Consider the following 26,259-nt stretch of genomic DNA (forward strand, 5'->3'; position numbering starts at 1 on the left):
TTAAAAATAAATGGCAAAAAGAGAATTTCCTGTTTGAGGCATTCAAATTAGGGGTGTTGTAATAGTGTAGTTGATTAACCAATAAGCAAAAGCTTGTCGGTTAATGCTATAGACCAGTGGTCCCCAACCTTTTTAGGTTGTCGGGCGCCAGGGGGCGTGGCCGTTTGCCCGCCGGGCGCCAGGGGGCGGAGACCGGGGGCGCCCCCCCATCCACGCGCCCGGGGGTGGGGCCCCACCTACCGCGCGCCCGGGGGTGGGGTCCCCCCATAGCTGCGCGCCCGGGGGCAGGGCCCCCTCTAAGGGCCGCGCGCCCGGGGCCGGCGCTCCCCGCCACCCCCACCCTCCCGCCGAGTCCCGCGCACCCGAGGCCGGCGCTCCTCCTTCCCCCCCCCCCCCCCCCCCCCGCCGAGTGCTGCGCGCCCGAGGCCGGCGCTCCTTCCCCCCCCCTCCCGCCGAGTGCTGCGTGCCCGGGGCCGGCGCTCCCCGCCACCCCCACCCTCCTGCCGAGTCCCACGCGCCCGAGGCCGGCGCTCCTTCTCCCTCCCTCCCCCCCGCCGAGTGCTGCGCGCCCGGGACCGGCGCTCCCACCCCTCCTGCCGAGTGCCGCGCGCCCGGGGCCGGCGCTCCCCCCGCCGCCTCCCGCCGAGTGCCGCGCGCCCGGCGCTCCCCCCGCAAGCGCCCATGTGCCTGGGGCCAGGCCAGCCCCGAGCACCTGGCGGGCGCATTGAAATGCCCCCGCGGGCGCCATGGCGCCCGCGGGCACCGTGTTGGGGACCACTGCTATAGACTACATGCATTTCTCCTCTTCCCTCTCTCCCCGCCAATAAATTATTAGCAGGCTGGCCAGCAGCCCAGCTTAGTCCTGGCTTGCAACAGGTTTGGGACCTACCTCAGCTGTGGCTCTGAATTTAAAGTGTATTAGGAACTAGGCAGGCAAGCAGCCTGGCTCAGTCCTGGCTCACGCCAGGTCTGGGAGCTTAGACAGGTGCTGGTTGGACAGGTGCTGCTGCCACCCCTGCTGGGGTGACAGACACCTGGTCTGCGAGGGGAGCTGGTTTTTAATCTGGCTCCCCTCGCAGACCAGCTCTCACCTGGCATCCCATGCAGCTGCCTCTGATACAGAGCCAGCATCTCAGAGTGGCAGAGGGTTCCTCAGAAGTGGGGCCTTAGTGCAGTGGCTGCTGGCTCCGCTCCCGGGTACTATAGAATAGTTGAGTATCCAATAAGAATTCATGAGGTTAATTGAGTATTCTATTAACTAATATTTAACATCCCTAATTCAGCTATTGTTGTGGTTGTAGAATTCATATAGAAAAGAATAGAATATATTAAAATAGTTACTGTACACCCATGGAGGTTGTAATTGTAGCTGCTGATGCCAAAAAATGAACTGGAGGAGAATGAAATTATTGAAACAATGCTAAGCAAGTATTTGGATCAGGCAGAGGTAGGCAAACCACTAGGTAGTTGTGGGTTATATCCACTAGGTGATATGACATATGGAATTAGGTTTCAAATAATATAAAATAATAGAAGTGTCAAGGATTATATTAGGAAGTTTTCTGATATTAGAGAAGTAGCAGGTGACTGAAGAAAGTTGGAAGTTTGAGGGGGTAAAAGCCATTTATTTATTTAGTTAAATAGTAACATGATTAAAAATACTTTTAAATCTCAAGCAGCTTTAAAATCATCAGTTCAACAGCCTACCAATCTTTTGAGCAACTGAATAGTAAAAGCAAGGTTTTTCAAAACGTTAACACTTTTTTATTATGTTCTCAAATTACAGTAAAACATAGGAATAAAAATAATTATGCAGTTTTCCTGTTTGGCTGGAAAAGTCGTGGGGATGCTGCTAGAAAAGCATATGTGAAGGAGGCTGTGTAAGGCTGAATTTCTGTGAAACATGTAAATGTCTAATGGAGACATACACAGGAAAATCCATCAGAAAAAAAATAAAATCCTTGATCAAGTGGCCCTACATCTCATCTTTTTATAAAATGTTCTGGACTGGCATGGAACTGGGGAAAAGGAGGAAAAGAGATGACTGCTTTAAAACAACAAAAACAGCAAGAGAGACATAATGGCAGAAAAGGAAGTCTGGAAGTTGGCCCTCCTGGGTGTACTCACTGCTCTGTGTCCGGAGTTTAGATACCAGGATTCTAGGTGTCTTAGAAATATTGCAGATACGTGGATCCACATCCTAAATGTGCACCAGACAGATGTGCCCTTAATCTTAAACATAGTAGAAAAGAGTACTACAGGTTGAACATCTCTGGTCCAGCACCTCAGGACCTGGCTGGTGCTAACCCAAAGAATTTGCTGAACCACAGAAGGTCAATAGTGTAGTGAGTGGGTCTCTTTATTTTTATTTTACCGAGGCAGATAAATGGAACAGTGCTTACAATGCTGCTGCTTAATGTATGATTGTACTGATATGCCCTATAAAGCCAATACTTAGGATATCAGCTCTCTTCAAAATAGAATATTAGTGCTGTTACACAATTTTACTGTATTAACACAAGAAAAAAAGTAGATAAAGTATAAAATCATGTTTATATTTAGTCACATTACCAGCTCTTCCACCACTTGCTGGTCTCGTAAAAGAGATTTAGGAATAATGTAGAGTTAAATAAAAGCGAAGAATACAGGGAGCCAGGAATGGTGGCTGTAAAAAAACCTTTTCGGGACCACAGAAAACTTGGCTACACCTACATTAAGCAGACAACTGACTGACTAAAATCATGCCAGACCATGAATGTTGCTGAACTAGAGATGTTCAACCTGTGTAGAGCTTTTGCAGAGTGATGGACTTACATGTACCCATAACACTCAGTAAATGCTTAAAATCGATAAAGGTCAATAAGGGAAAATGACACACAGAACACATATAATAAACTATTGCTAAACAGTTATATTTATTCCTCCTGAGGGTTTTTCAAACATTAAAAATATAGCCATTTTTTATCTTGTCCAAGTGGAAATAAGATTTATTTTTGTAAAGTATAAAGAATTTATTTCCACATTTAGATAAATGAAAAACAGCTGAATGCAATTTTGCCAAACTTTTAATAGCAGAAGAAAAAATATAGTCTCAAATTGTGTTTTATAAGCATAACTTTCAGCCCATAGGTAATTTTTCTGAATATTTTCTTAACAGATGTTAATGGTTTAAAATGAAAATGTGTTGGCTAGAATTAGTGTCACTACTACAGCACTATAATGAATGGTGATAATATTTTCAGTGACTTATAAATTCCATTAAATAATTCATTGTCATTAATTTTAGGAAGAAGGAAAGTGAACAAAATAGAGTAATATTTATATTCAGGGAAGTAACATTTGCTCTGCATTCTGCAAACCTAGCCATTTTCCCCTTTCTTATCTAGAAATGGCAGAACATTTTGTATTTTTAGGAGAACAATATGTGCCAATAAACTTCATCATGTCAGGATAAAGCAGTTGTAATTTTTTTTCACTTCTACAGTTGTATTCTTTATATTTAAAGAAGTAGCAAAATAGTTTTTCTGTATTTTTTTAAATATTTCTAATTAATGCATGCAACATTCATGATTAATGCAGCCCATAATGATTAGGGTTAAATATTTTTAAAAGGTTATATGAGAGGAACAAGAACTAAGAATAGTGAATATTTTAATGATTCAAAGTTTTAAACAGTAGTTTCCCAAGTTGCAACCAGGGCTCATTGCTATTATGCAATGGATTTTGGTGATACAGTACTTGATTGAATCAGTGCCTAACAGTAACCTGGGATATCTCTTGGGTGTGACACAAACCAAAGTCATAAATGTGATGGAAAAGTGTCCTACCAAGTGCATTAAAACTGAAGGGTGCCCATATGTTATCTTTAGGGCAATATTTCGATGCATATTTCTGACATTTTGGGGGGGGGGGGGAGTCTGTTTCTAACAGTCAGTTTGGAAATTAAAGCCCCGTTGTATAGATGTGTGTTTGCTATTACTCATTAAAGTGGTGGTGGTGATGGTGGTAAGAGGAAAAGGAAAAAGTTTTGATCATCCTAAATAGCTTAATAAAGATGTTCCTAAACTGCTGTATGCTCCTGGTGATCAGCATTGAAAGGCAGGGAGTGGATGTAATCCGTGAGAATTCTGTTCTCTTACAAAGTAGTCAGTAGAAGGAAACAGAAAACTGGTGTGATTCCTTTCTTGTGGATGGAATTTTCAAACATGATTGTGTTGGCGTAACTGCTTCTCATTAAAGTCAGTGGTGAAACGGAATATGTAATCTAAAATTTAAGGATATTTCTGGGTCAAACAATCTTTGTGTTCGGATTTGTTATGTATACGTGTAGATTAATATTAAGTATCAAGTAAATGACTAATCATGTACTCAATAGAATTTGTATCGCATATACAACTAGTCAATAAGTGACCGCTGCAGCTCTGCAGTTTAAATGTAGTAGGAGCTGGGCATGCATCTCCGCAGTAGGGTAGGGGAGGCAGAGGCACAGCATGGGCCCCAGTCAGTCCTGGCTCACACCGGATCCAGACTGCTGCGGCTCTGCCTTTTAAATGTGGTAAGCGCTGCCCAGCTCTTACTACATTTATAAGGCAGAGGCACAGCGCGAGACTTGGCATGAGCAGGCAGCCAGCTCTTACTACATTTAAAAGGCAGAGCTGCAGACCTACCCCCGCTGTGACTCTACAGTTTAAACTTAGTAGGAGCCGGGCTGTCTGCTCGCACCAGGTCCCATGCTGCGCCTCTGCCTCTCTCGCCCTCTCCAGCACCACGGAGACGATGCTGGGGGGGAGAAAGGGGAGCGGAACGGCTTTTAAGCAACCCCCACCACCCGCTGCCTCTGATAGAGGCAGTAAGTGGGGGGGAGGGGAGGAGAATTACGAGCAGTCAACCTGACTACCCAATTACAGTTTCTTGCCACTTTAACCAGAAAGGACACTCTCTAAATGACTCAGCCACCTGCATTCTGCTACAAAGACCTTTTACATCTGCACTTGAAAGGGAATCCTCTGAACTGTCATTCATGTTAAAATTCGACACTTGCCAACAAGGACTTAACAAGAATTTGAACTATCTCACCCATTACCAAGACAGTTTCCCCAATTATCACCTGTAATACCATTAACTCACAAACATCCCACTCTCCCTACCTTTAATATCATCAATTCACAGACACTTACCTTCCTTCCTCCCCCCCCCCCGCATCCCCCTTCTGTTCTGCAATGTGATTTGTCCTTTTCATATTTGTTCATTTTTTTAATTGTATCCTTTAGTATATATGGTTGTGACTACTTTCTTCCACTATTTGATCTGAGGAAGTGGGTCTGGCCCACGAAAGCTCATCATCTAATAAACCATCTTGTTAGTCTTTAAAGTGCTACATTGTCCTGCATTTTGCTTCAACTACCCCAGACTAACACGGCTACATTTCTATCACAATAAGCTTAGGTTATTGACTATTTGACTATAGGTTGAACCCATCTAGTCCAGAACCTTTGGGACCTGATTGGTTCCTAATGGGAGAATCTTCTGGACCACGGGAGGCCAGTATTGTCTAGTAGCATTACCAACACTTCCACGGCTTACTGTGCTGTTAGAGGACATTTAGGGGTAAATTAGAGCTATTTAATAGTAAATTATCTGGAGCATAATCAGTTTTGAACAAGTTTGGTATTAATATAAATATTTATGGTGAAATGCTTGCACTGAAGCACTAGATGGGGCTATAAGATGGCTTCTTTTTTGTGCCCAGCTGACTTGGCTACTGTATAGCGGCATGATAGTCAGAGAAGTTGTACAAATAACCATACTTATCATGTAGTGCTATTTGCTAATTATAAATGCACTATCATGGGTCTTTATAAAAATACCAGTACTTAACAAAATAATATCTGCTATAGATACAATAGTATCTATATTTAATAAAAGCATTTCTTGTGCAAATCCTAAATATTAAAATAAAACGTTATCCAGCAAGGTCATTGGCAGGTAATTCAGAACAGTAAAAATAATGGAACGCATTTAGCATATTTTGCTAAAAGAACTGTCAGTTATTTAATATAACAGTGCTGTCCACATCTGCCAGTGGACATGCATTTTTTTTCTGAAAAGAATTAACGATCATTAGTTTCTGTCCCTTACAATCTGAATTTTTAATTTTTAAGCTGTGACTATGCAACAGTGAAATGCAGCAAAAAATTCAAAGGGAAAATGAATGTGAATGGAAGAAGAAATAATATTTCTTTCACTAGAGTTGTGCTATAGTAGCCATAAGCAACCTAGGCTACTGAATGGGCCGCATGAGTGGCCTGTCGTCATCTCAGTGGACCATAACATTATTGTAACAAAGACTGGGGAGGGATAGCTCAGTGGTTTGAGCTTTGGCCTCCTAAACCCAGGGTTGTGAGTTCAATTCTTGCAGAGGCCATTTAGGGATTTGGGGCAAAAATTCATCAGGGATGATACTTGGTCCTGCTGTGAAGGCAGGGGACTGGACTCGATGACCTTGCAAGGTCCCTTCCAGATCTAGGAGATAGGCAATCTCCATTATTAAGACTATCTCCTGGGATAGGGTAGTTTTGTTAATTGCACTTGCATAACTAGAATTGGTGGTGTGTACTGATTGAACAGTAGCAGCATTTTGATTGGATGCAAATGGAGCATACGGCTCTGTCAAAGCTGTGTGTAATCATCATGAACCTCATTTCACAGACCCTTGATTTAGTAATACCAGTAGGAAAAAAACTGGATGGATGGAAATCAACGGAATCTGACAAACTTGCATGTGGGTAGTGGTAAACCAAAAGTCTCGTGGGCCACACATAGAACCTGATGAGCCACATGTAACCCACTACAAGCCTAGAATGGCCTGCTCTTGGGAATGCACATGCCCTGTTGTCATGAGTATAGACTTGCTTGTCCCTATATGGAATGTTTGGATATCTGCATATTACCTTATGGGCCCAGACATTTGAAAGGATTTATTATGGGATTCACAGTCCCAACAACCTTCAGTTCTCTTATTAGCATGAGAAACCACCTCTCCATACACGTACTTTTTGCTGTTTTGTTTAGCCATTTTTTATAAACACCAATTTCTTGACAGTTTTAAAAAGAATTGTAGTTTGTTCTCTGCTCTTGATGTTCCTTATAGATCCAGCTGGCTTTCAGTGGTGGTTTTGGTTCTTGTTATTGACTCCTTGGCTCAACACCATTCACTGTAGGGCAGGGGTGGGCAAAATTTTTTTACTGGGGTCCACTTCAGAAATTTTTGAAGTGGCCCTGGGCCACACTGAATGGGGCAAGGCCTCAGGTGGAAGGGGCAGGGCCAGGGCCAGGATACTTCCCTGCTTTCCCACCCAGACCATGATTTGTCTGGCGGTGGGAGAGCACATGAAGTCCCTGTCTCCTGCCCAGAAGTTCCCTTTAGGCTCTTGGGGGTGGGAGGAGACTTCGGCACTCCCCCTTCTGCCTCCAGGCCAATCAGGGCTTGAGGGTGGGGGAGCGCTCAAAGTCTCCTCCTGCCTTGCCAGGAGCACGTGGTGCTTCTAAGTGCCGTGCGATCCTAGCAGGGTGGAGGACACTTTGTGTGCTTCCCTCCAGGCCCTGGTTAGCCTGGGATCAGAATGGGGAGGTGCAAAGTCTCCTCTGACCTTGCCAGGACTGCGTGGTGCTTCTAAGCACGTCATGCTCCTTGCAATCAGTTCCATACATACAAGATGGGAAGCGACTGTCTAGGAAGGAGCATGGCGGAAAGGGATCTAGGGGTCATAGTGGACCACAAGTTGAATATGAGTCAACAGTGTGATGCTGTTGCAAAAAAAGCAAATATGATTCTAGGTTGTATCAACAGGTGTGTTGTAAGCAAAACTCATGAAGTCATTCTGCCGCTCTACTCTGCACTAGTTAGGCCTCAGCTGGAGTACTGTGTCCAGTTCTGGGCGCCACATTTCGAGAAAGATGTGGAGAAATTGGAAAGGGTACAGAGAAGAGCGACAAGAATGATTAAAGGTTTAGAGAACATGACCTATGAAGCCAGGCTTCATGAACTGGGCTTGTTTAGTTTGGAAAAAAGAAGATTAAGGGGGGACATGATAGCGGTTTTCAAATATCTAAAAGGGTGTCACAAGGAGGAAGGAGAAAATTTGTTCCTCTTGGTTACTGAGGACAGGACAAGGAGTAATGGGCTTAAAGTGCAGCAGGGGAGGTTTAGATTAGACATTAGGAAAAAATTCCTAACTGTCAGGGTGGTCAAATATTGGAATAAATTGCCACAGGAGGTGGTGGAATCTCCCTCTCTGGAGATATTTAAGAACAGGTTAGATAGACATCTGTCAGGGATGGTGTAGATGGAGCTTGGTCCTGCCTTGAGGGCGGGGGGCTGGACTCGATGACCTCTTGAGGTCCCTTCCAGTCCTATTATTCTATGAGGGGGAGGGCAGGAAATTTTGTGTGCTCCCCATCCCTGACCCTGATTGGCCTGGGGGCGGGGGAGCAGCAGAACTTCTGCGGGCCAGATCAAATTGCTTAGTGGGCTGGATCTGACCCGTGGAGGCCATTTTGCCCACCCCTGCTGTATGGGATAGCTAAGTCTTTGCCACACTGTGTTCCAAAGATAGTAGATTTGCAGAGGGCATGTACTGAAACTCAGGTTACTAGCTACTAACCTTCCCATTGCTTTTGCATAGTGCATCGGCATGAAAGTGTTTTACAAAAGTGTAGGGTTGGGAAGGAGTTTTCTCTCAGGTCAGGTTGACTCTGACTTGAAGGCGGGGGTTGCCTTTCTCTGTAGTTGTGCGTGAGGCTCACTTGTCAGGATAATCTTTGTATATCTCGCTTAGCCCATACTGGGCGGGGAGGGGGGGGGGCAGAGATACCGGTGCACCTCTGTCCCTCTGTGTCTGTGGCACTCAGTAGTCTACCTTCTTATGGGCTGTAACCAACCCTTGGTCTAAGTTTGGGTGGAAGTTTTTATGTTGTAATTTTGGGTGCTTGGTGGTCTGTGATCTACAGGAGGTCAGATGATCTGACAAACTCTTCTGATGATCTCTTCTGGTCTTAAACTCCATGACTCTAAATGACTGGCCCTAATAACAAAATTGAAAATAGAATCAAGCATTCTTGACCTGAAGTCGTGTTAAGTCTGCTAGCTAGACCATTGCAGTCACTCTAGAAGAAGAGAGATGATTATTCATGAAAGAATGCTTTATGTCTGTGTTAAGATAAAAGTCAGCAATTTTACTTGGATACCATTTTCATTTTTTAATGGAAATGGATAGTAAGGAGCTCAGAAGCAGTGATAATAGGGTACTGTAGAAATTGACAGTTTTTCTCACACCTGTTTTACTGTATCACACAGTGTTAGAGAGCTTCAGGGGGTAGCCGAGTTAGTCTGTTAGGGTATGTCTACACAGCAAAGTTATTTCGAAATAACAGCCCTTATTTTGAAATAACTTTCCTAGTGTCTACACAGCCAAACCACTATTTCGAAATAAATTCAAAATAGTGGAGCACTTATTTCAAATTTGGTAAACCTCATTCCATGAGGAATAGTGCCAAATTCGAAATAGCTATTTCGAAATAAGTGCTGTGTTATTAATAGACACTTATTTCAAAATAGGGGGCCTCCAGCCTTCCCAGGGTGCCACGGTGACCATTCCAACCTCAACCAAGAACACTCCTCGCCCTGCCCCTCCCCGGAGCCCTTAAAGGGGTAGACTCTGGCCACAGTGCCTGTTCCAGCTCCCAACCTGCCAGCCCAGAGCCAGCAGTCACTGCCCCTCACTCAGTGGCCCCAAAACATGAGCCAGCAAGCCACCGGCAGGCAGCCCTCCACCGTTCACCAGGAGCAGTCTGCCAGCTCCCAGGAGCCTGACAGGGCCCAGAGAAGGCAGGCGCCTTCCTGGTCCAGGGTAGAGATCATGGACCTTATTCAGGTTTGGGAGGGATGCCCCCAACATCCATGATCTCTGCACTAGATGGAGGAACGTGGCTGTCTATGGCAGGATAGCTGCCAGCCTGACCACCGAAGGCCACATGCGAACCCAGGAGCAGGTTCTCATGAAAATCAAGTTGGTCCAGCAAGACCCCCACCCCCTTTTTCACCTTGCTTCTCCCTTCCAGCACCCTCCTCCCAGGTTTCCCCCTCCCCTCTCCCACTCTGTCTCCTCCTCCCGCCTCCTTTCCCCAGTCTCACCAGAGTTTTATTCTCCCCCTCCCCCCAGTTTTGTTAAATAAAGAGAGTTTGTGTTCATGAAAATACATGTATTTTATTTTACATCTGGAAGTGAAAGAACGTGAGGGAGGAATGAGGCACAAGCCCTCAGTGGGGCAGACCAAGGAGGCTCTTAGTGCTCCTCAGGGTGGAAGCTCTCCCGCAGGGCCTCCTGGATACTGACAGCCCCCCCGATGGACCTCCTAGATGGCAACCTGCAGAAAGGGAAGCCAGGCTCACAGCAATGCATCCAAGAGAAGCACCAGAGTGCCATGGGGCAGCTCTGGCTTCATGTTGCAGAGTGTTGTGGTGTCCCGAGTGAGGGCAACCAGACCACTCAGAGACAAAATGCTTTGCTGTCCCTCATCGAGGAAGGCAGGCAAACAGGGAAACCTGAGAACTGGCTGTCCAGGTGGTGTCCCTTTAAGCACAGGCCTCAGCCTCAAGCAGCAGCCACACAAAGTGAATCCTGACCTGATGGCCCTGCCGGATCTGGTTCTGGCTGGCCTTAAATGCAATTCAGCATCCACTCAGAGTGTGGATGCACTATTTCAAAATAGCAAACCGCTATTTTGAAATGCGTTTTGTGTGTAGACGCGTTATTTCGAAATAAGCTATTTTGAATTAACTGTTTCTAAATAGATTATTTCGAAATAACGCTGTAGTGTAGACATACCCTTACAGAAAAAAAAACAAAGGGTCTGGTAGCACTTTATAGACTAACGAAACAGGTAGATGGTATCATGAGCTTTCTTGGGCACAGCCCACTTCTTCAGATGACTGGAGTTATGAAGAGTGACTGTGTCTTGGTATCAGAAATGACTTAGATGTTTAGGAGTCTTTTGAAAATAGAACGTGAGCTCCTAACTAGCTTAAGTGCTGTTGATGTCTGAAGAGCTTTGGAGTAAAATATTCATCAGAGTAATGAATCCAATAACGTAATGGTGCAGTCTGTGCAAACCCCTTTACCCCAGGCCCTTGATGGATTTGGGACAGAGAAGGTGACTACCTGTTAGCTCTCCATTTTTTTCTTCATTCCTCTCTGAAGTCTCTGTAGAAAGAAGTGGAGAGAGAGAAGCATAACTCTCCCTTTTTTGTTCTGTTCCAGGCAGAACTTTTCCGACTTAGGTATTAAAGGCCTGCGAATGGAGATATAATGTGAACCTTTAGGAACTTCACAACCCTGAAAAGTGTAGATGCAAAAGTGCCCTGTTTTGTTTTTTTTTTTTAATTTTGAAAATATGGTAATTTTAAAGCAGAATAAATAAAGTGCTGTATAAATGATAAGCATAAATGCATCAAATGTTTGTGCATTTTTGTAAAGGATAAAATGTTAGTACACTTGATATCGATTGCATCCTTTGCTGTTGTCACAGAGCCTTTGTTTCTAGCAAGATTAAGCCCTGGAGGAAAAAATGGTATTTGAAGTTAGTGTAGAGAAATTCTGGTACAGCTGTTCATTTTTATTTTATTAAAAAAATTCACAAACTAATTACCCTAGACAGGTATTTCAGCATTAGGTCTGAAATCTATAAGCAGAAGGCTGGAACATTACTTGCTGGGTGATGACGGTAATGAGGCACCCTGCTTGCATTTCTATTATTTAACGCACACAATTAAATACACCTACACTGGACTTCATTTATTTGTCATGTAAAATTACTTTTAAAACATTATTTCACTTTAAGTTCTTTTTCATATTCAGAATTTAAAGAAATATTTCTTTACTTTTGCTTTATGTAGCACAAGATCAAAATCAATGTAGTTATTGTAATACAGCCAGTGGTTCATCTCTGGCCCTACACCAGAACAGGCATCCTCAGCCACAGCCATCAACTCCCTGCCCCAGCTCAGAGCCCCCTCCTGTACCTGAACCCCGCATTTCTGGCTCCACCACGGAGCCCATGTCTCCAGCCCAAAGGCCGTACCCACTCCCACATCCTAGCCTCTTGTCCCAACCCAGTGAAAACTAGTGAGTGAGCCAAGATGGGGGAAAGTAAGCAACAGAGGGAAGGGGGGATGTAGTGAGCAGGAGAAGGGGTTTCAGGGAAGAGGTAGAGTGGGGTTTTGAGCAGGAGATGGGGCAACGATGTTTGGTTTTCTGCATTTAGAAAGTTGACAACCTTAGGGTAGACCCCTGTACACACACGGCACCTGCTAGATTTTAAATGAGTTCGTTGGCATGCAAGATCCGACCAGTGACCTTCAAAAGGAGGAAGATGTCTAACAATGAAGTTACATAGTTTCTTTAGGAATTTGTCTTTTCACAGATATTGTAAGCCTCTCTGGCTGATTGGTACATGAGTCAAGCTCCAGTTCATTGAACCCAAACAAAATTCTGGTTCAACCAATATTTGATTTTGAGTAAAATTTTCAAAAGCACCTTCAGAAATTATTTAGGAGCTTCAATCCCATATTATAAAAGTGATTTAGGAGCTGAAGTCTATAGAAAGTTATTGTGACTAAGTCTTCTGAGTACCAAGTGATTCTTTTGATAATGGGGCTTCCAGTCCTAAATCATGTAGTTTCTTTTGAAAATTTTACCCTGGAATTGTTCTATGCCGTATATAAGAATGCCAGCTTAAAGTTTTGTGGGTTGGTGGCTTTAAAGGGGCCTCACCTCAGGATATATAGTTCCTTAAAGCCATCTTGTTTTTACTTTATGGTTGGTGTTTTATTCACTGTGGTGTTGAATTGGGGACCTTGAGTGCAGCCTTTTCAAAGTGCAAGCCCCATTTATACAAAAGTTTGGTTTTCTAAGAGACCTCTTGGATAAACAATCATCCTGTACACTGTGTTAGAGGAAAAAGCAAATTAACTATTTTTCAGCATATTTTTCAGTTGACAATAGCTTTTGTTTTAACCCAAAATTTGCATCAGGATGGCACTGCTCAATTATTCCAAATACTTATATTGTCTCCTCTTTTCTTTCAAGTGCCATCAGTTATTCAGATTATCTCCCTCTCTAAATATCATTATTATCTCTAAACCCAAGTGTAAGACATACGGGCTGTGCTTGTGTTGGAACCTGATCTTTCTCTGCTTTTCAGCTGTCAGTCTTCTTTTTTGTCCTTTCCTGATAATATTGTACTAAAAGTTGAGATAGTTTTTGTTCTATTTTTACCTCAATTAAATGCTTTCTGTATTGTTAATGTTTAGATGTTCATGCTTAATGTCACCTATGTCTCTTTTCAAATACCATGTAGTTGATTCTGCATGAATGGGGAAATAACCAGAGAGTATTTTGGGGTTTTTCCTATTTCCAGAGCAGAATGGTTTGCTCACTTTTGGTCAGAGCAGTTTGCAATTTAGGCTGGCGTTTTTTGATTCCCTGCTAATTTTGGAGTCTCAGGGACAGCCTGTAGCTGAAAGTGCCTTTTGATTTCTGCACTTGTACCAATTTCTCTCTAATTGGTACTTTTGCTCAGCTATCACTTGGATTATGGTGTATCATTTGTGATTCCACTTGTACCACTCAGAAATTGGAGCTGAACATAATGGCTCTCTTGTTTGGTGAGACAATCAGAGGAAGCATATTGTAATTGCTTTAAACATTGTATCGGCTTCCTGTCTGCTTCTGGGTGTAGTTCAAAGTATTGATATAGATCTTTAAAACTTAAAATTTGGATCCTAACCTCACAAGACTCCACTTCTTTCAGAACGTACGTGCTCGTGCTAAGAATCCCTAGATTTGAATGTGTGGGAATTGTTGGGGGACCTTCAGTGGAGGAGCTTTCCTTGGAATTTGCTGTTCTTGTTGGTCCAGTAGAATTGGGTTATTGACCTTCCAAAAATGTTGCAGAGATGTTATGTTCACTCATAATAGGATATGATTGAATAAAATATATTGGTATATTTCTCTTACAGTTAAAATTTATATTTTGGGTTGAATATATTGTAATTTATTTGGGATTTGTTAAATAATTCTGCATCTTGGGGAGGTGGGTGAAGTTGAGTGTGTTACCAAATGACAATGATGAGTACATTTTTCCATCATTTTTCCTCTCCAGGTGTGAGGCAGCCAGTCCACACATTCATCCTATTGGGTGGTGCAAAGAACATAGAAGAACTCTCATCACCCCTCCAGGTTTGTACTACACTATACAGTTGAAAGAACAGAAAATGTAGCTAACAGCAGCATTGGCCAAGACTCATAAGACATATGATGACAGCTCCTTTGAAATACTCTGCTTATAATTAAGAATTGGTATTTGGAAAGAGCTGAAGTGCACTTTTTACAAGCACTTGAAACATTACATTTAACGATGCATGCACAAATTTGATACCTTTCTGTACTGTATTAATGGGCCAGTTATCCAGAGAAGATATTCCCAGGGAAAAGATAGATATGGTTGAAAAGTGAAATGGAATGAGACAAATATCTTGGCTACCTCTATACTTCTCTTTTGCTTTCTTTTTCTCTAGGTTTTTTTCTTCTAGCTTCTTGTATGACAGGTTGAATGCACTTTCAAGTTCCAGCATCTTGGTGCTGAAAATTATGACAGATATTGCAATAACATGCAATATGTTTGGGGACAGTAGCATATTAAATGTACAAAATGATTTATGTATGATTATATTCTATTCCAGAGAGAAGGATTACCACAGCTGCTGCAGTAACTAAAAACAATAGCAAGTGATTAAGGTGGCTCACTGAGACTAAACTATCTAGAGAGTTACCACCCCCAAAGTAGTTTGCATATTGGTTCAAACTGGGTCCCCAAGAGATTAAAAAACAAAGGAAGAACTTTTTGGCACAAAAGGATGAGCTTGAATTTATACCAGGTCTTTCTGCTGATCCAATTAACAGGCGGGACTTTCTGTCTAGTGGGGGCAACCCACATGAAAGGGACTAACTTCCAGATTTGGTTCACATGAAGATATTTGTCTAATAGCAGCTTTCAACTTCCTGAAGGGAGCTTCCAAAGAGGATGGAGAAAGGCTGTTCTCAGTGGTGACAGATGGCAGAACAAGGAGCAATGGTCTCAAGTTGCGGTGGGAGAAGTCCAGGTTGTATATTAGGAAAAACTATTTCACTAGGGCTACGTCTACACTGGCCACAATTTCCGGAAAAGCCATGCAAATCAGGTAAGTCAGAATAGGGAAATCCGCGGGGGATTTAAATATCCCCCGTGGATTTAAATAAACATGTCCGCCGCTTTTTTTCTGGCTTGGGGAAAAGCCGGAAAAAAAGCGTCTAGACTGGCGCGATCCTCCGGAATAAAGCCCTTTTCCAGAGGATTTCTTATTCCTACTTCGCGGATTTCCCTATCCTGACTTACCTGATTTGCATGGCTTTTCCGGAAATTGTGGCCAGTGTAGACGTAGCTTAGGAGAGCGGTGAAGCACTGGAATGGGTTACCTAGGGAAGTAGTGGAGTCTCTATCCCTAGAGGTGTTTAAGTCTCGGCTTGACAAAGCCCTGGCTGGGTTGATTTAGTTGGGATTGGTCCTGCCTAGAGCAGGGGGCTGGACTTGATGACCTTCTGAGGTCTCTTCCAGCTCTACGGTTCTATGATTCTATGATTAATGCAACAGCTGTGTAACCTGACATGTATATTGTTGAAATAGTTTCAGGTAACTGCACCCATCTTTCCCTCCCACACCCTGTGTGGTCTACTCCAGGAGGTTCCAATCAGAACTTGTTTGCAGCCAAGACTTGTCGTTGAATAGGGACTTTTGACCTACTCCTTTGATCAGGGTTTCTTAGGGCTGTACAGCTCCTTGCTTTACACTGTCTAGAGGCCAAGCGTCTGTGTTTTGTTTTCTCTCCACATGCTCTGAACAGTGTATTGTAAGCAGGCACAAGTTACCTTTAATGGAGCATATAGACCCTGCAGTAAGATGGGAGGGGTTAATGGTCAGTACTGGACCCAGCTAGCCTCAGCCCTGTTGGAAGGAAGGTTTGAAAAGGGGGCAGCTCAACTGAGAAAGGGGGAAGCTCAGGAGGAGGACAGAAACGCTACCCTTTCGCTCCTGATAAGGGTGCCAGAGAACCCTTCCCAAGGAACTAAAGCTGTATGCTGAGCTTCAGCTGGGTCTGATGGTTTGATTGCCTTTGCTTTTGCTTATCACTTTCTATTTCAAGTGGAAGCCAGGGGGGCAAGTAAGGGGGAAGAACAGTAGATAGTAAGAAGAGATCTGATGGGTGGATAACTCGGAAGGCACCTTTTGGGGGCCAAATACCATTGACATTCTGAGGTCCCTGTGCTGAAGCCTGTCGGGGTAGAGAGGCCGAAGCCCCTTCACTGCCCACCTCACTGCTCCTCTGATTGATGAAGGTCTGGATGGCAAGACCTGGCCTCGGAGAGGTGGCACTTTGTGTGCTAACTGCTGGGCCACCTAACCCTACCGAGGACTCTGTGACATTGCCATTGTTCTTTCTAAGCAAGCTAAAAGCATGTATTCATAAGCTAAAAGCACTATAAGGAGAACGCATAAGAACAATAGAAGTTCCCATATGAATGATTACCATAGATCACCCACCGGTCTTATGGGGTAGGGAAGAATCTTTCTAACTCTTCCACATGGGTTGCCCTCTGCAGACAGAAAGACCTGTCTATTTGCTGTATCAGTGGAAGGACCTGGTGTAAATTCAGGCTCATCCTTTTATACCAAAAAGTCCTTTCTTGTCTCCTAGTCTCTGGAAAACCAAGTTTGAGCCAGTGTGCAAGCTATTCCAGGGTGAAGTATCTCTCTAGATAGTTTAGACTCCGTGATTAACCTTAATAATTTTTCATTGTTTTTGGTTTCTGTAGGAGATGTGTTAATCTTTCCCCTTGGAGTAGAATACAATCATACATCAATCATTTTATACTTTTAATATGGTGTAGTCCCAAAGATATTGCATGTCATTGCAATATCAGTGACAATTTTCATCACCAAGACTCTGGAAACAGTGGTAAATTCATCACATCACGTAAAAAGAAATAGGGTGAAAAATGTAGATAAAAGCAAAGCAAATGAGAACATAGAGAAAAGAAGTAGAGAAGAAACCAAGGAATTTGTTTCATTTTTTTTTCAACCATCTCCAAATTCCATAGGAATATCTTGATGGACAACTGACTCATTAATATAGCCCAGAACTGTATTAAATGTGTGCATGCACCATTAATTTGAATATATCAAGTACCTAAATCCTTTTCGAAAATGGGATTTCAGGCACTTGTGTCAACTGAGATGAGTGTAACTATGCCAAAATACCTTTAAAAATCTGGGTCTTAGTGGCTAAGTTGGATGGATATTCCTGTGTAATCAAGGGAACAAAAGTGGTAAGGATTCCTCAGAAAGGGAGGAAACCTAGATAAAAGAGCTTACTGAAAACAAGAAGGCAAAGCATTTATTCTTGAGTACTGTGTGCTGGGTTAACCGGATTCCCCTTCATTCTGGAGATTATGAAGACTATTCTATAGAAAATAGTTTGAGCTATAGCTTGTAAAAGGAATTAATAAATTCCTTTGAGATAGCTCTGTAGCACCTGTTGATCTTCAAATATAAGTAGGTAATTGTAGAATGGTTGGTATAAAACTAATGTGAAAGAATCAATGTAAAAAATGTCTTGTAGAATGCATGCTATTTAGAATCACTTATTCTATCTAAGTAAAACTTTACGAACTGTGGTTACTGTCTGGGTTTGGAACATTATGCCACAGTATAAAAAATATCTTGTCTTTTAGCAATAATTGCGACTGGTTAGAGCTCATTTGGATACAGAACTAAGAGTCAAGTTAGCTTGAATGTAGCTTGTAACCAAGGAAACCTGAGTGTGCTAGCTCTGTTCATTTTTTTGTTATTTGCTGCTGTTCTGATCCAATTATCTTCTAATCTAATAAAAGACTTATTAGATTTGGGGAAACAACAAGGTGATTGCCCTGTCAGCAGTGAGGCAAGACGTCTGTCTCTTGAGTAGAAAAGAGGAAAATGATAATTTGTGCAGAAATTGACATCGGCTCTGATGAAAAATGTGATACTATGTACAAAGTGTATGAAAAAGGACTCACAATATTTCTACACTGATGACATAGAAGTCTCAATAAAAATTTCCATTCTCCACCTCGATTTGGAGAGACATTTGTAGTTCTGAAAGACTTATTTATTTTAGGAACTGAAACATATGAACTATGAGTACTTGACTGAATTATTTAAAATGTAATATGTTCCCAAAACTAAATTCTTATCTAAGAGTTATGAGATTCACTCAAGAAATCAAAAGAAAATAAGAAATTGATTTCCTGGCTAATCTGAGACAGCTATTCACAACTTGTCATTTTGGTTAGCTTCTCAGAGAAGCACTCAGGGTTCATCGTGTGTTCAGAAACAGAAATCCAGAGTCAAGGGAGCTTGCTGAACATTGGTCACAAAAATAGAATTCAACCTGGAAGTAGCCACAGATACAATGTTGGTGTTTGATTGCACTAACAGACACATATGTCAGTTTTGGAGAATATGTTGACTTTCGTGTCACATAATGGAAGAAAAGCAACTCACACTTTGGAGGATATCAGCAAGTTGGAAGAGGTCTATATTTTTTATGAGTGGGAACATTGCAGGAATCAGAACAGTGTGTTCTTAAATAAGATGAAGTCAGAGAATGGTAGCGAGAGATAGCATCCAGTGTCTTTTTTTCATGCATCTGGTAGGAGAGGGAATTTCAGTGAAAGGAAATCATTTTTGCAGAGCATGAACCACCACACCACCTATTTGACTACGAAGGACCTCATTACAAATACTGTCCCTTTCCATGAGAAGATGGATTGTGATATACATATCTTTATTCAGAAAATTCAAGTTTTCCTCTCTCCATTCCCCTCTCATGCACTGTTACTTCACAGATATGTTGTGAGAAAATAGAAATTCCTTGTTTAGAACCCCTTTTTGAATGTCACTATAGAGTGATGCAGGTACTACTGCAAAAGATTTTATGTAACTTAAAAAAAAGTGTATGACTGATAAGTAAAATAAAAGATGCAAAACAATGAAAGCACAGATCGCAGGAGTCAGTGGCCTGACAACATGGAAAACTAATTAGCTAGCTAGACCTACTTACCAAGCTGAGAAATATCCCAGAGCTCAGTAGCCTGGGGAAGTTATGAAACATTTTAAGGAATCAGATTTCAGAACACAAATTACTTACAGAAAAACCTCAACATGTATTATAAAGGTCTACACTGTCAGTAAGTTAATTACAACCTGTTATTTAACAATCATCATAAAACACAAGCTACTGGTGTAAATTCACTGTGGTATCATGAGTCAACACTTCAGACATTTAGGGCTTATTCAGTACCGGGATAAGCATTCCTTGTTCTTTAAAACAACACACTTTTTTGGTCTCAGGCATTTTAAACAGGACAATTGCAAACCCATTTCCTTAGAATGACACTGTATCCACTCCCCCGTGATGTTTGTATCAGCTGTAGCTTAAATTTAGATAGTATTATAGTAGTTTTGGTTAAAACAACTGCACTTAAAGATGCAAGTTGGTATATGATCACATATATTTTAAACTGATACATAACTATCATACAATTAGTATTGGCACAGTATATTTAAACATATAGATGACAGGATTAAGAGTGAAGCACTGTGTTGAGTGCATAGAAATTGATAGACTTCCAACCTTCGTTACTTATCTTCTCAAATCCAAAGCATGGGATAGGAACTGCCACTTCAGGATGGGTTCATCACCGACTGCTTACGTTCACAATTACCATATGTAATGTTTCTTTGAGATATCCAGGGTTGTGGAGCACTTTGCGATCACCTGCCCTTAGCATGAAGAAGCTTTGTCTGTGCCGGCCAGGAATCAGTTCCTCAAATTCATTTACCACAGGCAACATAGTGCTTAGATGTGTAGTTTATGTTTGTGCTGTTGGTTACTCAGGGTACATCTACACAGCAACATTATTTTGAAATAACTTAGTCTGCATCCACGCAGCCAACAGTTATTTCGAAATAATGTCAAAATACTGTCAAGCTGGAGGACTTCTTACTCTGACTTCTGTAACCCTCATTGTATGAGGAGTAAGGGAAGTCAGAGGAAGAGTCCTCCATTATGAAATAAGTGCTGTGTAGACGCTCCCAATTTTGAAATAAGCTATTTTGAAATAAGCTACACAATTGACTTAGCTCAATTTGCATAGCTTATTTCAAGTTAAGCCCTGCTGTGTAGATGCACCCTCAGTGTTGTATGTTGTCGGTTTTCTGTTTCTTTCTTTGCTTAATATGGAATGTGTGCCATATTCCACACATTCCGATAATCGGGCACCTTTAGGACACAGGGGGTGCCAGATTATCAGATATGCCAGACTATCGGAAGGGGGGCCTATGAGGGGCCTGGGGTGGGGTGGGGGGATGCCACCCCAGGCCCCTCATAGCCCCCCCTTCCGATAGTCCGGCTCTGCCCCAGGCATCCCTAATTCAGCCACTGCTAGTCAGTTCAGCAGCGGCTGAATCGGGGACGCCTGCGACAGAGCAGCTGGGGTGCTGCCAGGTTGGTCCTGCAGCGCCAAGGGGCAGCGCTACGGGACCAACCCGGCAGCACTCCAGCTGCTCTTGGGGACATCTGGGGCAGAGCGGCTGGTGTGCTGTCGGGTTGGTCCCGCAGCGCCGAGGGGCAGCGCTACGGGACCAACCCGGCAGCACCCCAGCTGCTCTGCCCCAGGCATCCCCGATTCAGCCGCTGCTGAAACTGACCAGCGGCTGATTCCGGGAAGTCCGGGGCAGAGCAGCTCTGGGGTGCTGCCAGGTGATCAGTTTCAACAGTGGCTGAATCGAGGATACCTGGGGCAGAGCAGCTGGGATGCTGCCGGGTTGGTCCCATAGCGCCGCCCCTCAGCGCTGTGGGACCAACCCGGCAGCACCCAGCTGCTCTGCCCCCAGCTTCCTCGATTCAGCTGCTGGTCAGTTTCAGCAGTGGCTGAATTGGGGAAGCTGGGGGCAGAGCAGCTCCAATTGTCCGGCTGCCCAGAGCACTTCCGGGTTCCTGATGGTGCCAGACCATCAGGAGTGCCGGAGCATTGGATGCCGGACCAATGGAGTTTTACTGTTGTTAGTTTTTAGATTTACAGAATATTAAAACAAACGTTTAGTTGCCCTGTTCTGAATTCTCTATATTAATGTGCTACAATGTATGTTACATTGTGGTTCTTTGTATGACATCATTAAGCCTTGCTTTTATATTTTTCTTGCTAGATTATCCACATGCCAAACATTTCTCTTGGGAAAAATATTTGGAAGAAACCAGTTCTTTACCTGCACCTGCAAGAGCTTTTAAAGTGGTAAGAGAATGTTTATATAGTGTCCATACGTCCAGTGTTTTTTATTTATTAGCTAATGTACAGTAAATATTTTAATGTAAGTTTTTAAATTAGTGTGAGTGCGCAGAAATTTTTATCACTGTAACTTCCAAAAGTTTCAACTAATTTATACTGATAATACTTAGCCAATTAATGAATCTTCCCAACATACCTTGAAGAGAGATGAGTAATTATTATGGTCCCCACTTTACAGGAACAAGAAGAAAAGTGTCTTCTTCAGGAAAGCAGAAGGCATCATCAGAGCCAACATTAGAGATTAGGTTCTTGGCTCTGTAGGCTGGTCTTCTGCCTGTTTTTGTGAGCTGAGTTTCAAGTCCAAAATTTTTTAATATTATCACGTTGCTAAGGAATGTGGTGTAGTCCAAAATTCCAGAAATCAGCTGTAATTTACTGAGCGTTGGCTACTGGCTTACAGTACTTTTCACTACAGAACATTATCTGTTTAACAAGTGTGACCAAATCTTGAGTTTTCATTCAGAGTAGCCAAGTGAGATATTGCTATGTGCCAGGGGTGGGGATGCAGCCCCCAACTTGCGTGGCTCCGGCCCTCGAGGCTCCCCCCAGCATTGGGGAGCCTGTGATGGTGCTCCAGTTCCCCTGCCGGGCTAGAGCACACAGAATCTACTATCTTGGGCCTCCCTAGGCTCTGGCGTGCGAGGGGAATGTGGGAAGTGCCTCCTCAATTGGGTCACATCAGTGAAGGGGTTTTTTGGTTTGTTTTTGTGGTCCTTGTGGAACAAGGGGAAGCCTCACGGGACAGGAACTGCCACTTCAGGGTGGCTTCATCGCTGACTATTTAGTTTCACAGTTACCATGTGTGATACTTCCTTAAGATATCCACAGCTGTGTGGCACATTGCTATCACCTGCCTTTAGAGTGAGGAAGCTTTGTCTGTGTCTGCTGCGGGTCAGCACCCCAACTTCACAGACCATACGTAACACAAGTGCACTCCTCTCACTCCATGCAGGCTCTGCTTTGCCTTTGCAGGTTAGTGATGGATTTTCTCCAGTCATGGCCCTTGAGTGTCCAGCCCCTGTTCCATTGGGCACTCGCAGAATTCACAGATCTGCTAATCCCAAAGAATTTGTATATGCCAACTTGTCAGTTTCACCTCCAGATCACCACTACACTTAACACACAGTGCTTACATGTGTTTATAGTGAAAACAATCTTAAGTTTATTTATCAGAGAATAGAGATTTGAGAAGTAGCAAGATCAATAGAAACAAAGGATTCCATAAAAAATAAAATCATAACACATGGTTTACTAGAGCCTAAACATAATTTACCAGATGCCCTCTTGTTTGATAAGGCACAGGTTACCCAAAGTCCTTCTCACATTTTTCAACCAGGATGGCTTTCAGACCATCAAGAATGCCAGAGCTTCCCCTTGCTTCCCTAGATATATTGGATCTGTCCTTTGTTCTTCTCCCGTAAACTGGGGCTCCCCCATTCCATCCACTGCTCACCAGTTAATTTTCTTCTTCTGAAGTTCCCACAAACTCATTGTTAGTATTTGACTCAGTAATCAGATAGATGTACATGGTTAGATATGCAGTGGTCAGCGAGGGAGATAAGTGTCTCCCACCACCTCCGTGGAAGAACTTGCCTTTAATGTCAAGACTTTAAGAACATAATTTCTAATATATAAACTTGTCTCCTTCTATGCTATTTGCACATAAATTTCACAAAGATTATGTTGACCATTGTGACAGAGGCTTTCTGTATAGATTTTAAGTGACACTCTTTGGTGAATTAATATGTACATGCCAGAGTACAGGATTCCTGTAACACTTATGCGTTGTCTTCTACTTGGCCTCAAGAGGTCCTTGTGTGAACTCAGTGGCAATTTCTAAATTTAATCATAATTTAAAGTTCCTTTGATCTAGGAAGGAGCATAGTGCATGAGTGTAAAAAGATACAGTATGTAAAATTATTATGCTGTATGCTGTTGCATAGAGGTAGAAATGCTCTTAAAACATTTCCAGGGGAAACAAACAGCATTAACAGTCTTTACAGCATTAATGTTGATTTTATTTACATGGGAGGCTTGAAGTCTTAGAGAAGTAAATTATTTTTCTAGTTTAACAAGTTATTTGAGTACAACCAGTTTTGTTTTGGGGTTTTTTTTATTGTTTTTTTTTTTTTTTTTTGAGGGGAGCAGTTGCCCTTCTATTTTATAACAGCTCTTTTTTACGTTACATTGAACTATCCATCATCTCTTATTGTAGAAACCTTCTCATGGATTTCAAAAAAATATGAAACTTGAGGTAGTTGACAAGAGGAATCCAGTACTTATCAGAGTAGCAACTGTTGTAGACATTGATGACCACAGGATAAAAGTAAGTCTCTTTCAGTCTAACTTGGACGTGCTACTTCGATCATGTTGATTGTTATTTTTTACAAAATATACTGAGGTTCCAAAATTAAGGGCCTTTCTAGGTTGCACAGGAAGATATGAATCGCATCAATGCGCTGCTAAACTCTCACTGTCCTCCTCACTTATTAATTTACATGTAATTCCTTTGGAATGGGTATTTTTTTTTTGGTTTTTGGTTTTTGGTTTTTTTTTAAGTTAGGGATGTGCTGAAATAGAAGCTTAGGAACAAAGGATGAGTGTGTTGGGGAAATTGCATTGGGAATAGTTTTGAGATAAAAGTTGTTTTATCGTAGAATGTTGATGATTTAATACCCAATATCAAAAGATTGCTATGATTTTTGTATTTGGGCTCATAAAATATTTGGGACAGAATAATAAAATCTTTCTCCATAATTTTCACCCTGCAAAAGCCAAAGTGAGAGAGGGAAAATCTAAAGAGAATAATTTTTTTAAAAGATTGCCGTATGTCAGGAGCTTCTGTGCTATTGAAGTTTATATTAATTCAGGACTCTAGATTGGATTAATTTCAAATAACGTGTTTGCTGAAGGATGTGCTGTTTTTCCTTAAGATTTGTGTGCCTGGGTTTTTGTGTGTGCGTGCGTGCGCATCTCTCTCTCTGTATCCATCCGTCTGTGAGTCTGTTCAAGAACTCCTGCTAATGGTAATTATGCAGCTTCCTCTTATAACTTAAAGCAAGGTCAGGATTTAGTTTTTCCAGGACAGTGAGATGTGCCTGGAATGTGATTGTTTCTCAGCAAATGGAAAGTGAGAAGCTGTGATAGCTGGGACAGTTATACTCAAAAATGACCACAGAGGGGTGGCATGCAAGGGTGCCACGCCGCCTTCTGAGAGCAGCCATTGTCTGAGCTGTATAGCCTCTGACACCCCGGGCTGGCCCCAGGGAGCAGCCACTGGCTGCCCACACCCTCTGCCCTAACTCCTGCACCTCCCACCCCATCCCCAGTGGTCCCACGCACCTCACAACCCCTTGCCATGACTCCTGCACCTACTCCCCTGACTCCTGTATCCTCCCCAACTTCTGCCCTGAGCTCCCCACCCTCTGTCCTGACTCCTGCATCCCGTACACCTTACCCAGAGCCTTCTACATCTAACCCCCCGTCTAGACTCCTGCACCCTCCACATGCCCAGCCCCCTGCCTGAAGGACCCAGGCAATACTGGATAAATCTTCTGTATACTGAAATAGTCTTCAATGTATCTTGTTATGTGTAAGATCATAAGAAATAAAGATCCAGGGTCTTCATTAATACAATAATTTATGTAAGTTAGGGTTGTGGATTTGTGGTCCCAACCTGAAGAAAAGTAGAGATTGTCTTCTACAGAATCATATAGTTCTTTTTCTCATCTAAATTAAATCCTTATCCTGAATGGTCAAATTTTACAATACCTATAGATCCCTTTATTTTGGGAGGTAGCAAAATTCTTTGTGCATAGGATTTTTACAAAGTATATGCTTTAACTGTTTTAACTCCAAGTTAAAAGAGAAATTTTACCATTCTAAATATTTAGTGCCTTTGAGCGAGAGAGAGTACAGATTTTGTCCCTTAATTTAAAGTGTTAGTGTAAATAAACATTAGACCTCTCTAAATCGACCGATACATTTTGAGCATAACAATGTTCTATCCAGAGAGTCCCATTCTGCTCCCACTGAAAATAATACACTTCAAAATCTAGTTTATACTTCTGTGTAATTTCTCCAGTGTTTTTATATTATTATTCTAATGAAGCCGATATTATAAAGCCTGATATTTTGAGAGATTGTTGGGGTAAATGAGTTTATACAGAAATTTTCTGTTGTTTTTGTTTCCTCATTTAGGTGCACTTCGATGGCTGGGACAATATTTATGATTATTGGGCTGATGCAGAGAGTCCTGATATCCATCCTGCAGGCTGGTGTGCAAAAACTGGACACCCTCTTCAGCCTCCTCTTAGTAAGAGAAATTGTAAACTGGTATAATTTTAAAATGATTAGGGGCATGTGTAATTTGTGTCGAACTTCCTGTTTGACACCATTCACAAGAATGCAGCAGTTGGTGTATGTAGAAGAAAACAAGTAGATGTGATGTTTATAACAAAAACATAATTTGAGATTTGGCGTAATTGCTTTTTAAGAGGTGAATGTGCTGATCTTGTAAATGAAACATAACAATTATTCCTTTAATATATGAGTAATTCTAATACATTTTAACAATCTAGGGGGAATTCTTGGCCCTACTGAAATCAGTGGTAAAACGATAATTGACTTTTGTTGGATCTGGATTTTGCCCCTGTTAATTTATTAAATATTTTTGGATCTTTTCCCACATATATGGAGTTCCATTAAAACACAGAAT

At 42.4% G+C, this 26,259-nt stretch overlaps 1 protein-coding gene across 7 annotated transcripts in view; it reads left to right on the top strand.

The window, feature by feature from the left end:
* Positions 1-26,259, top strand: part of L3MBTL3 (L3MBTL histone methyl-lysine binding protein 3) — a 161,227-nt gene that overhangs the window by 97,251 nt on the left and 37,717 nt on the right. For all 7 annotated transcript variants that reach the window (XM_075924145.1, XM_006118587.3, XM_025182380.2 and 4 more), the window contains 4 exons: positions 14,221-14,297; positions 21,403-21,488; positions 23,758-23,868; positions 25,743-25,857. In XM_075924145.1, coding sequence (XP_075780260.1) covers positions 14,221-14,297; positions 21,403-21,488; positions 23,758-23,868; positions 25,743-25,857 — 389 coding nt within the window. The remainder of the gene's footprint in view (positions 1-14,220; positions 14,298-21,402; positions 21,489-23,757; positions 23,869-25,742; positions 25,858-26,259) is intronic.

The sequence above is a fragment of the Pelodiscus sinensis genome, chromosome 3, assembly GCF_049634645.1.
Source record: "Pelodiscus sinensis isolate JC-2024 chromosome 3, ASM4963464v1, whole genome shotgun sequence".
Classification (NCBI taxonomy): Eukaryota; Metazoa; Chordata; order Testudines; family Trionychidae; genus Pelodiscus; species Pelodiscus sinensis.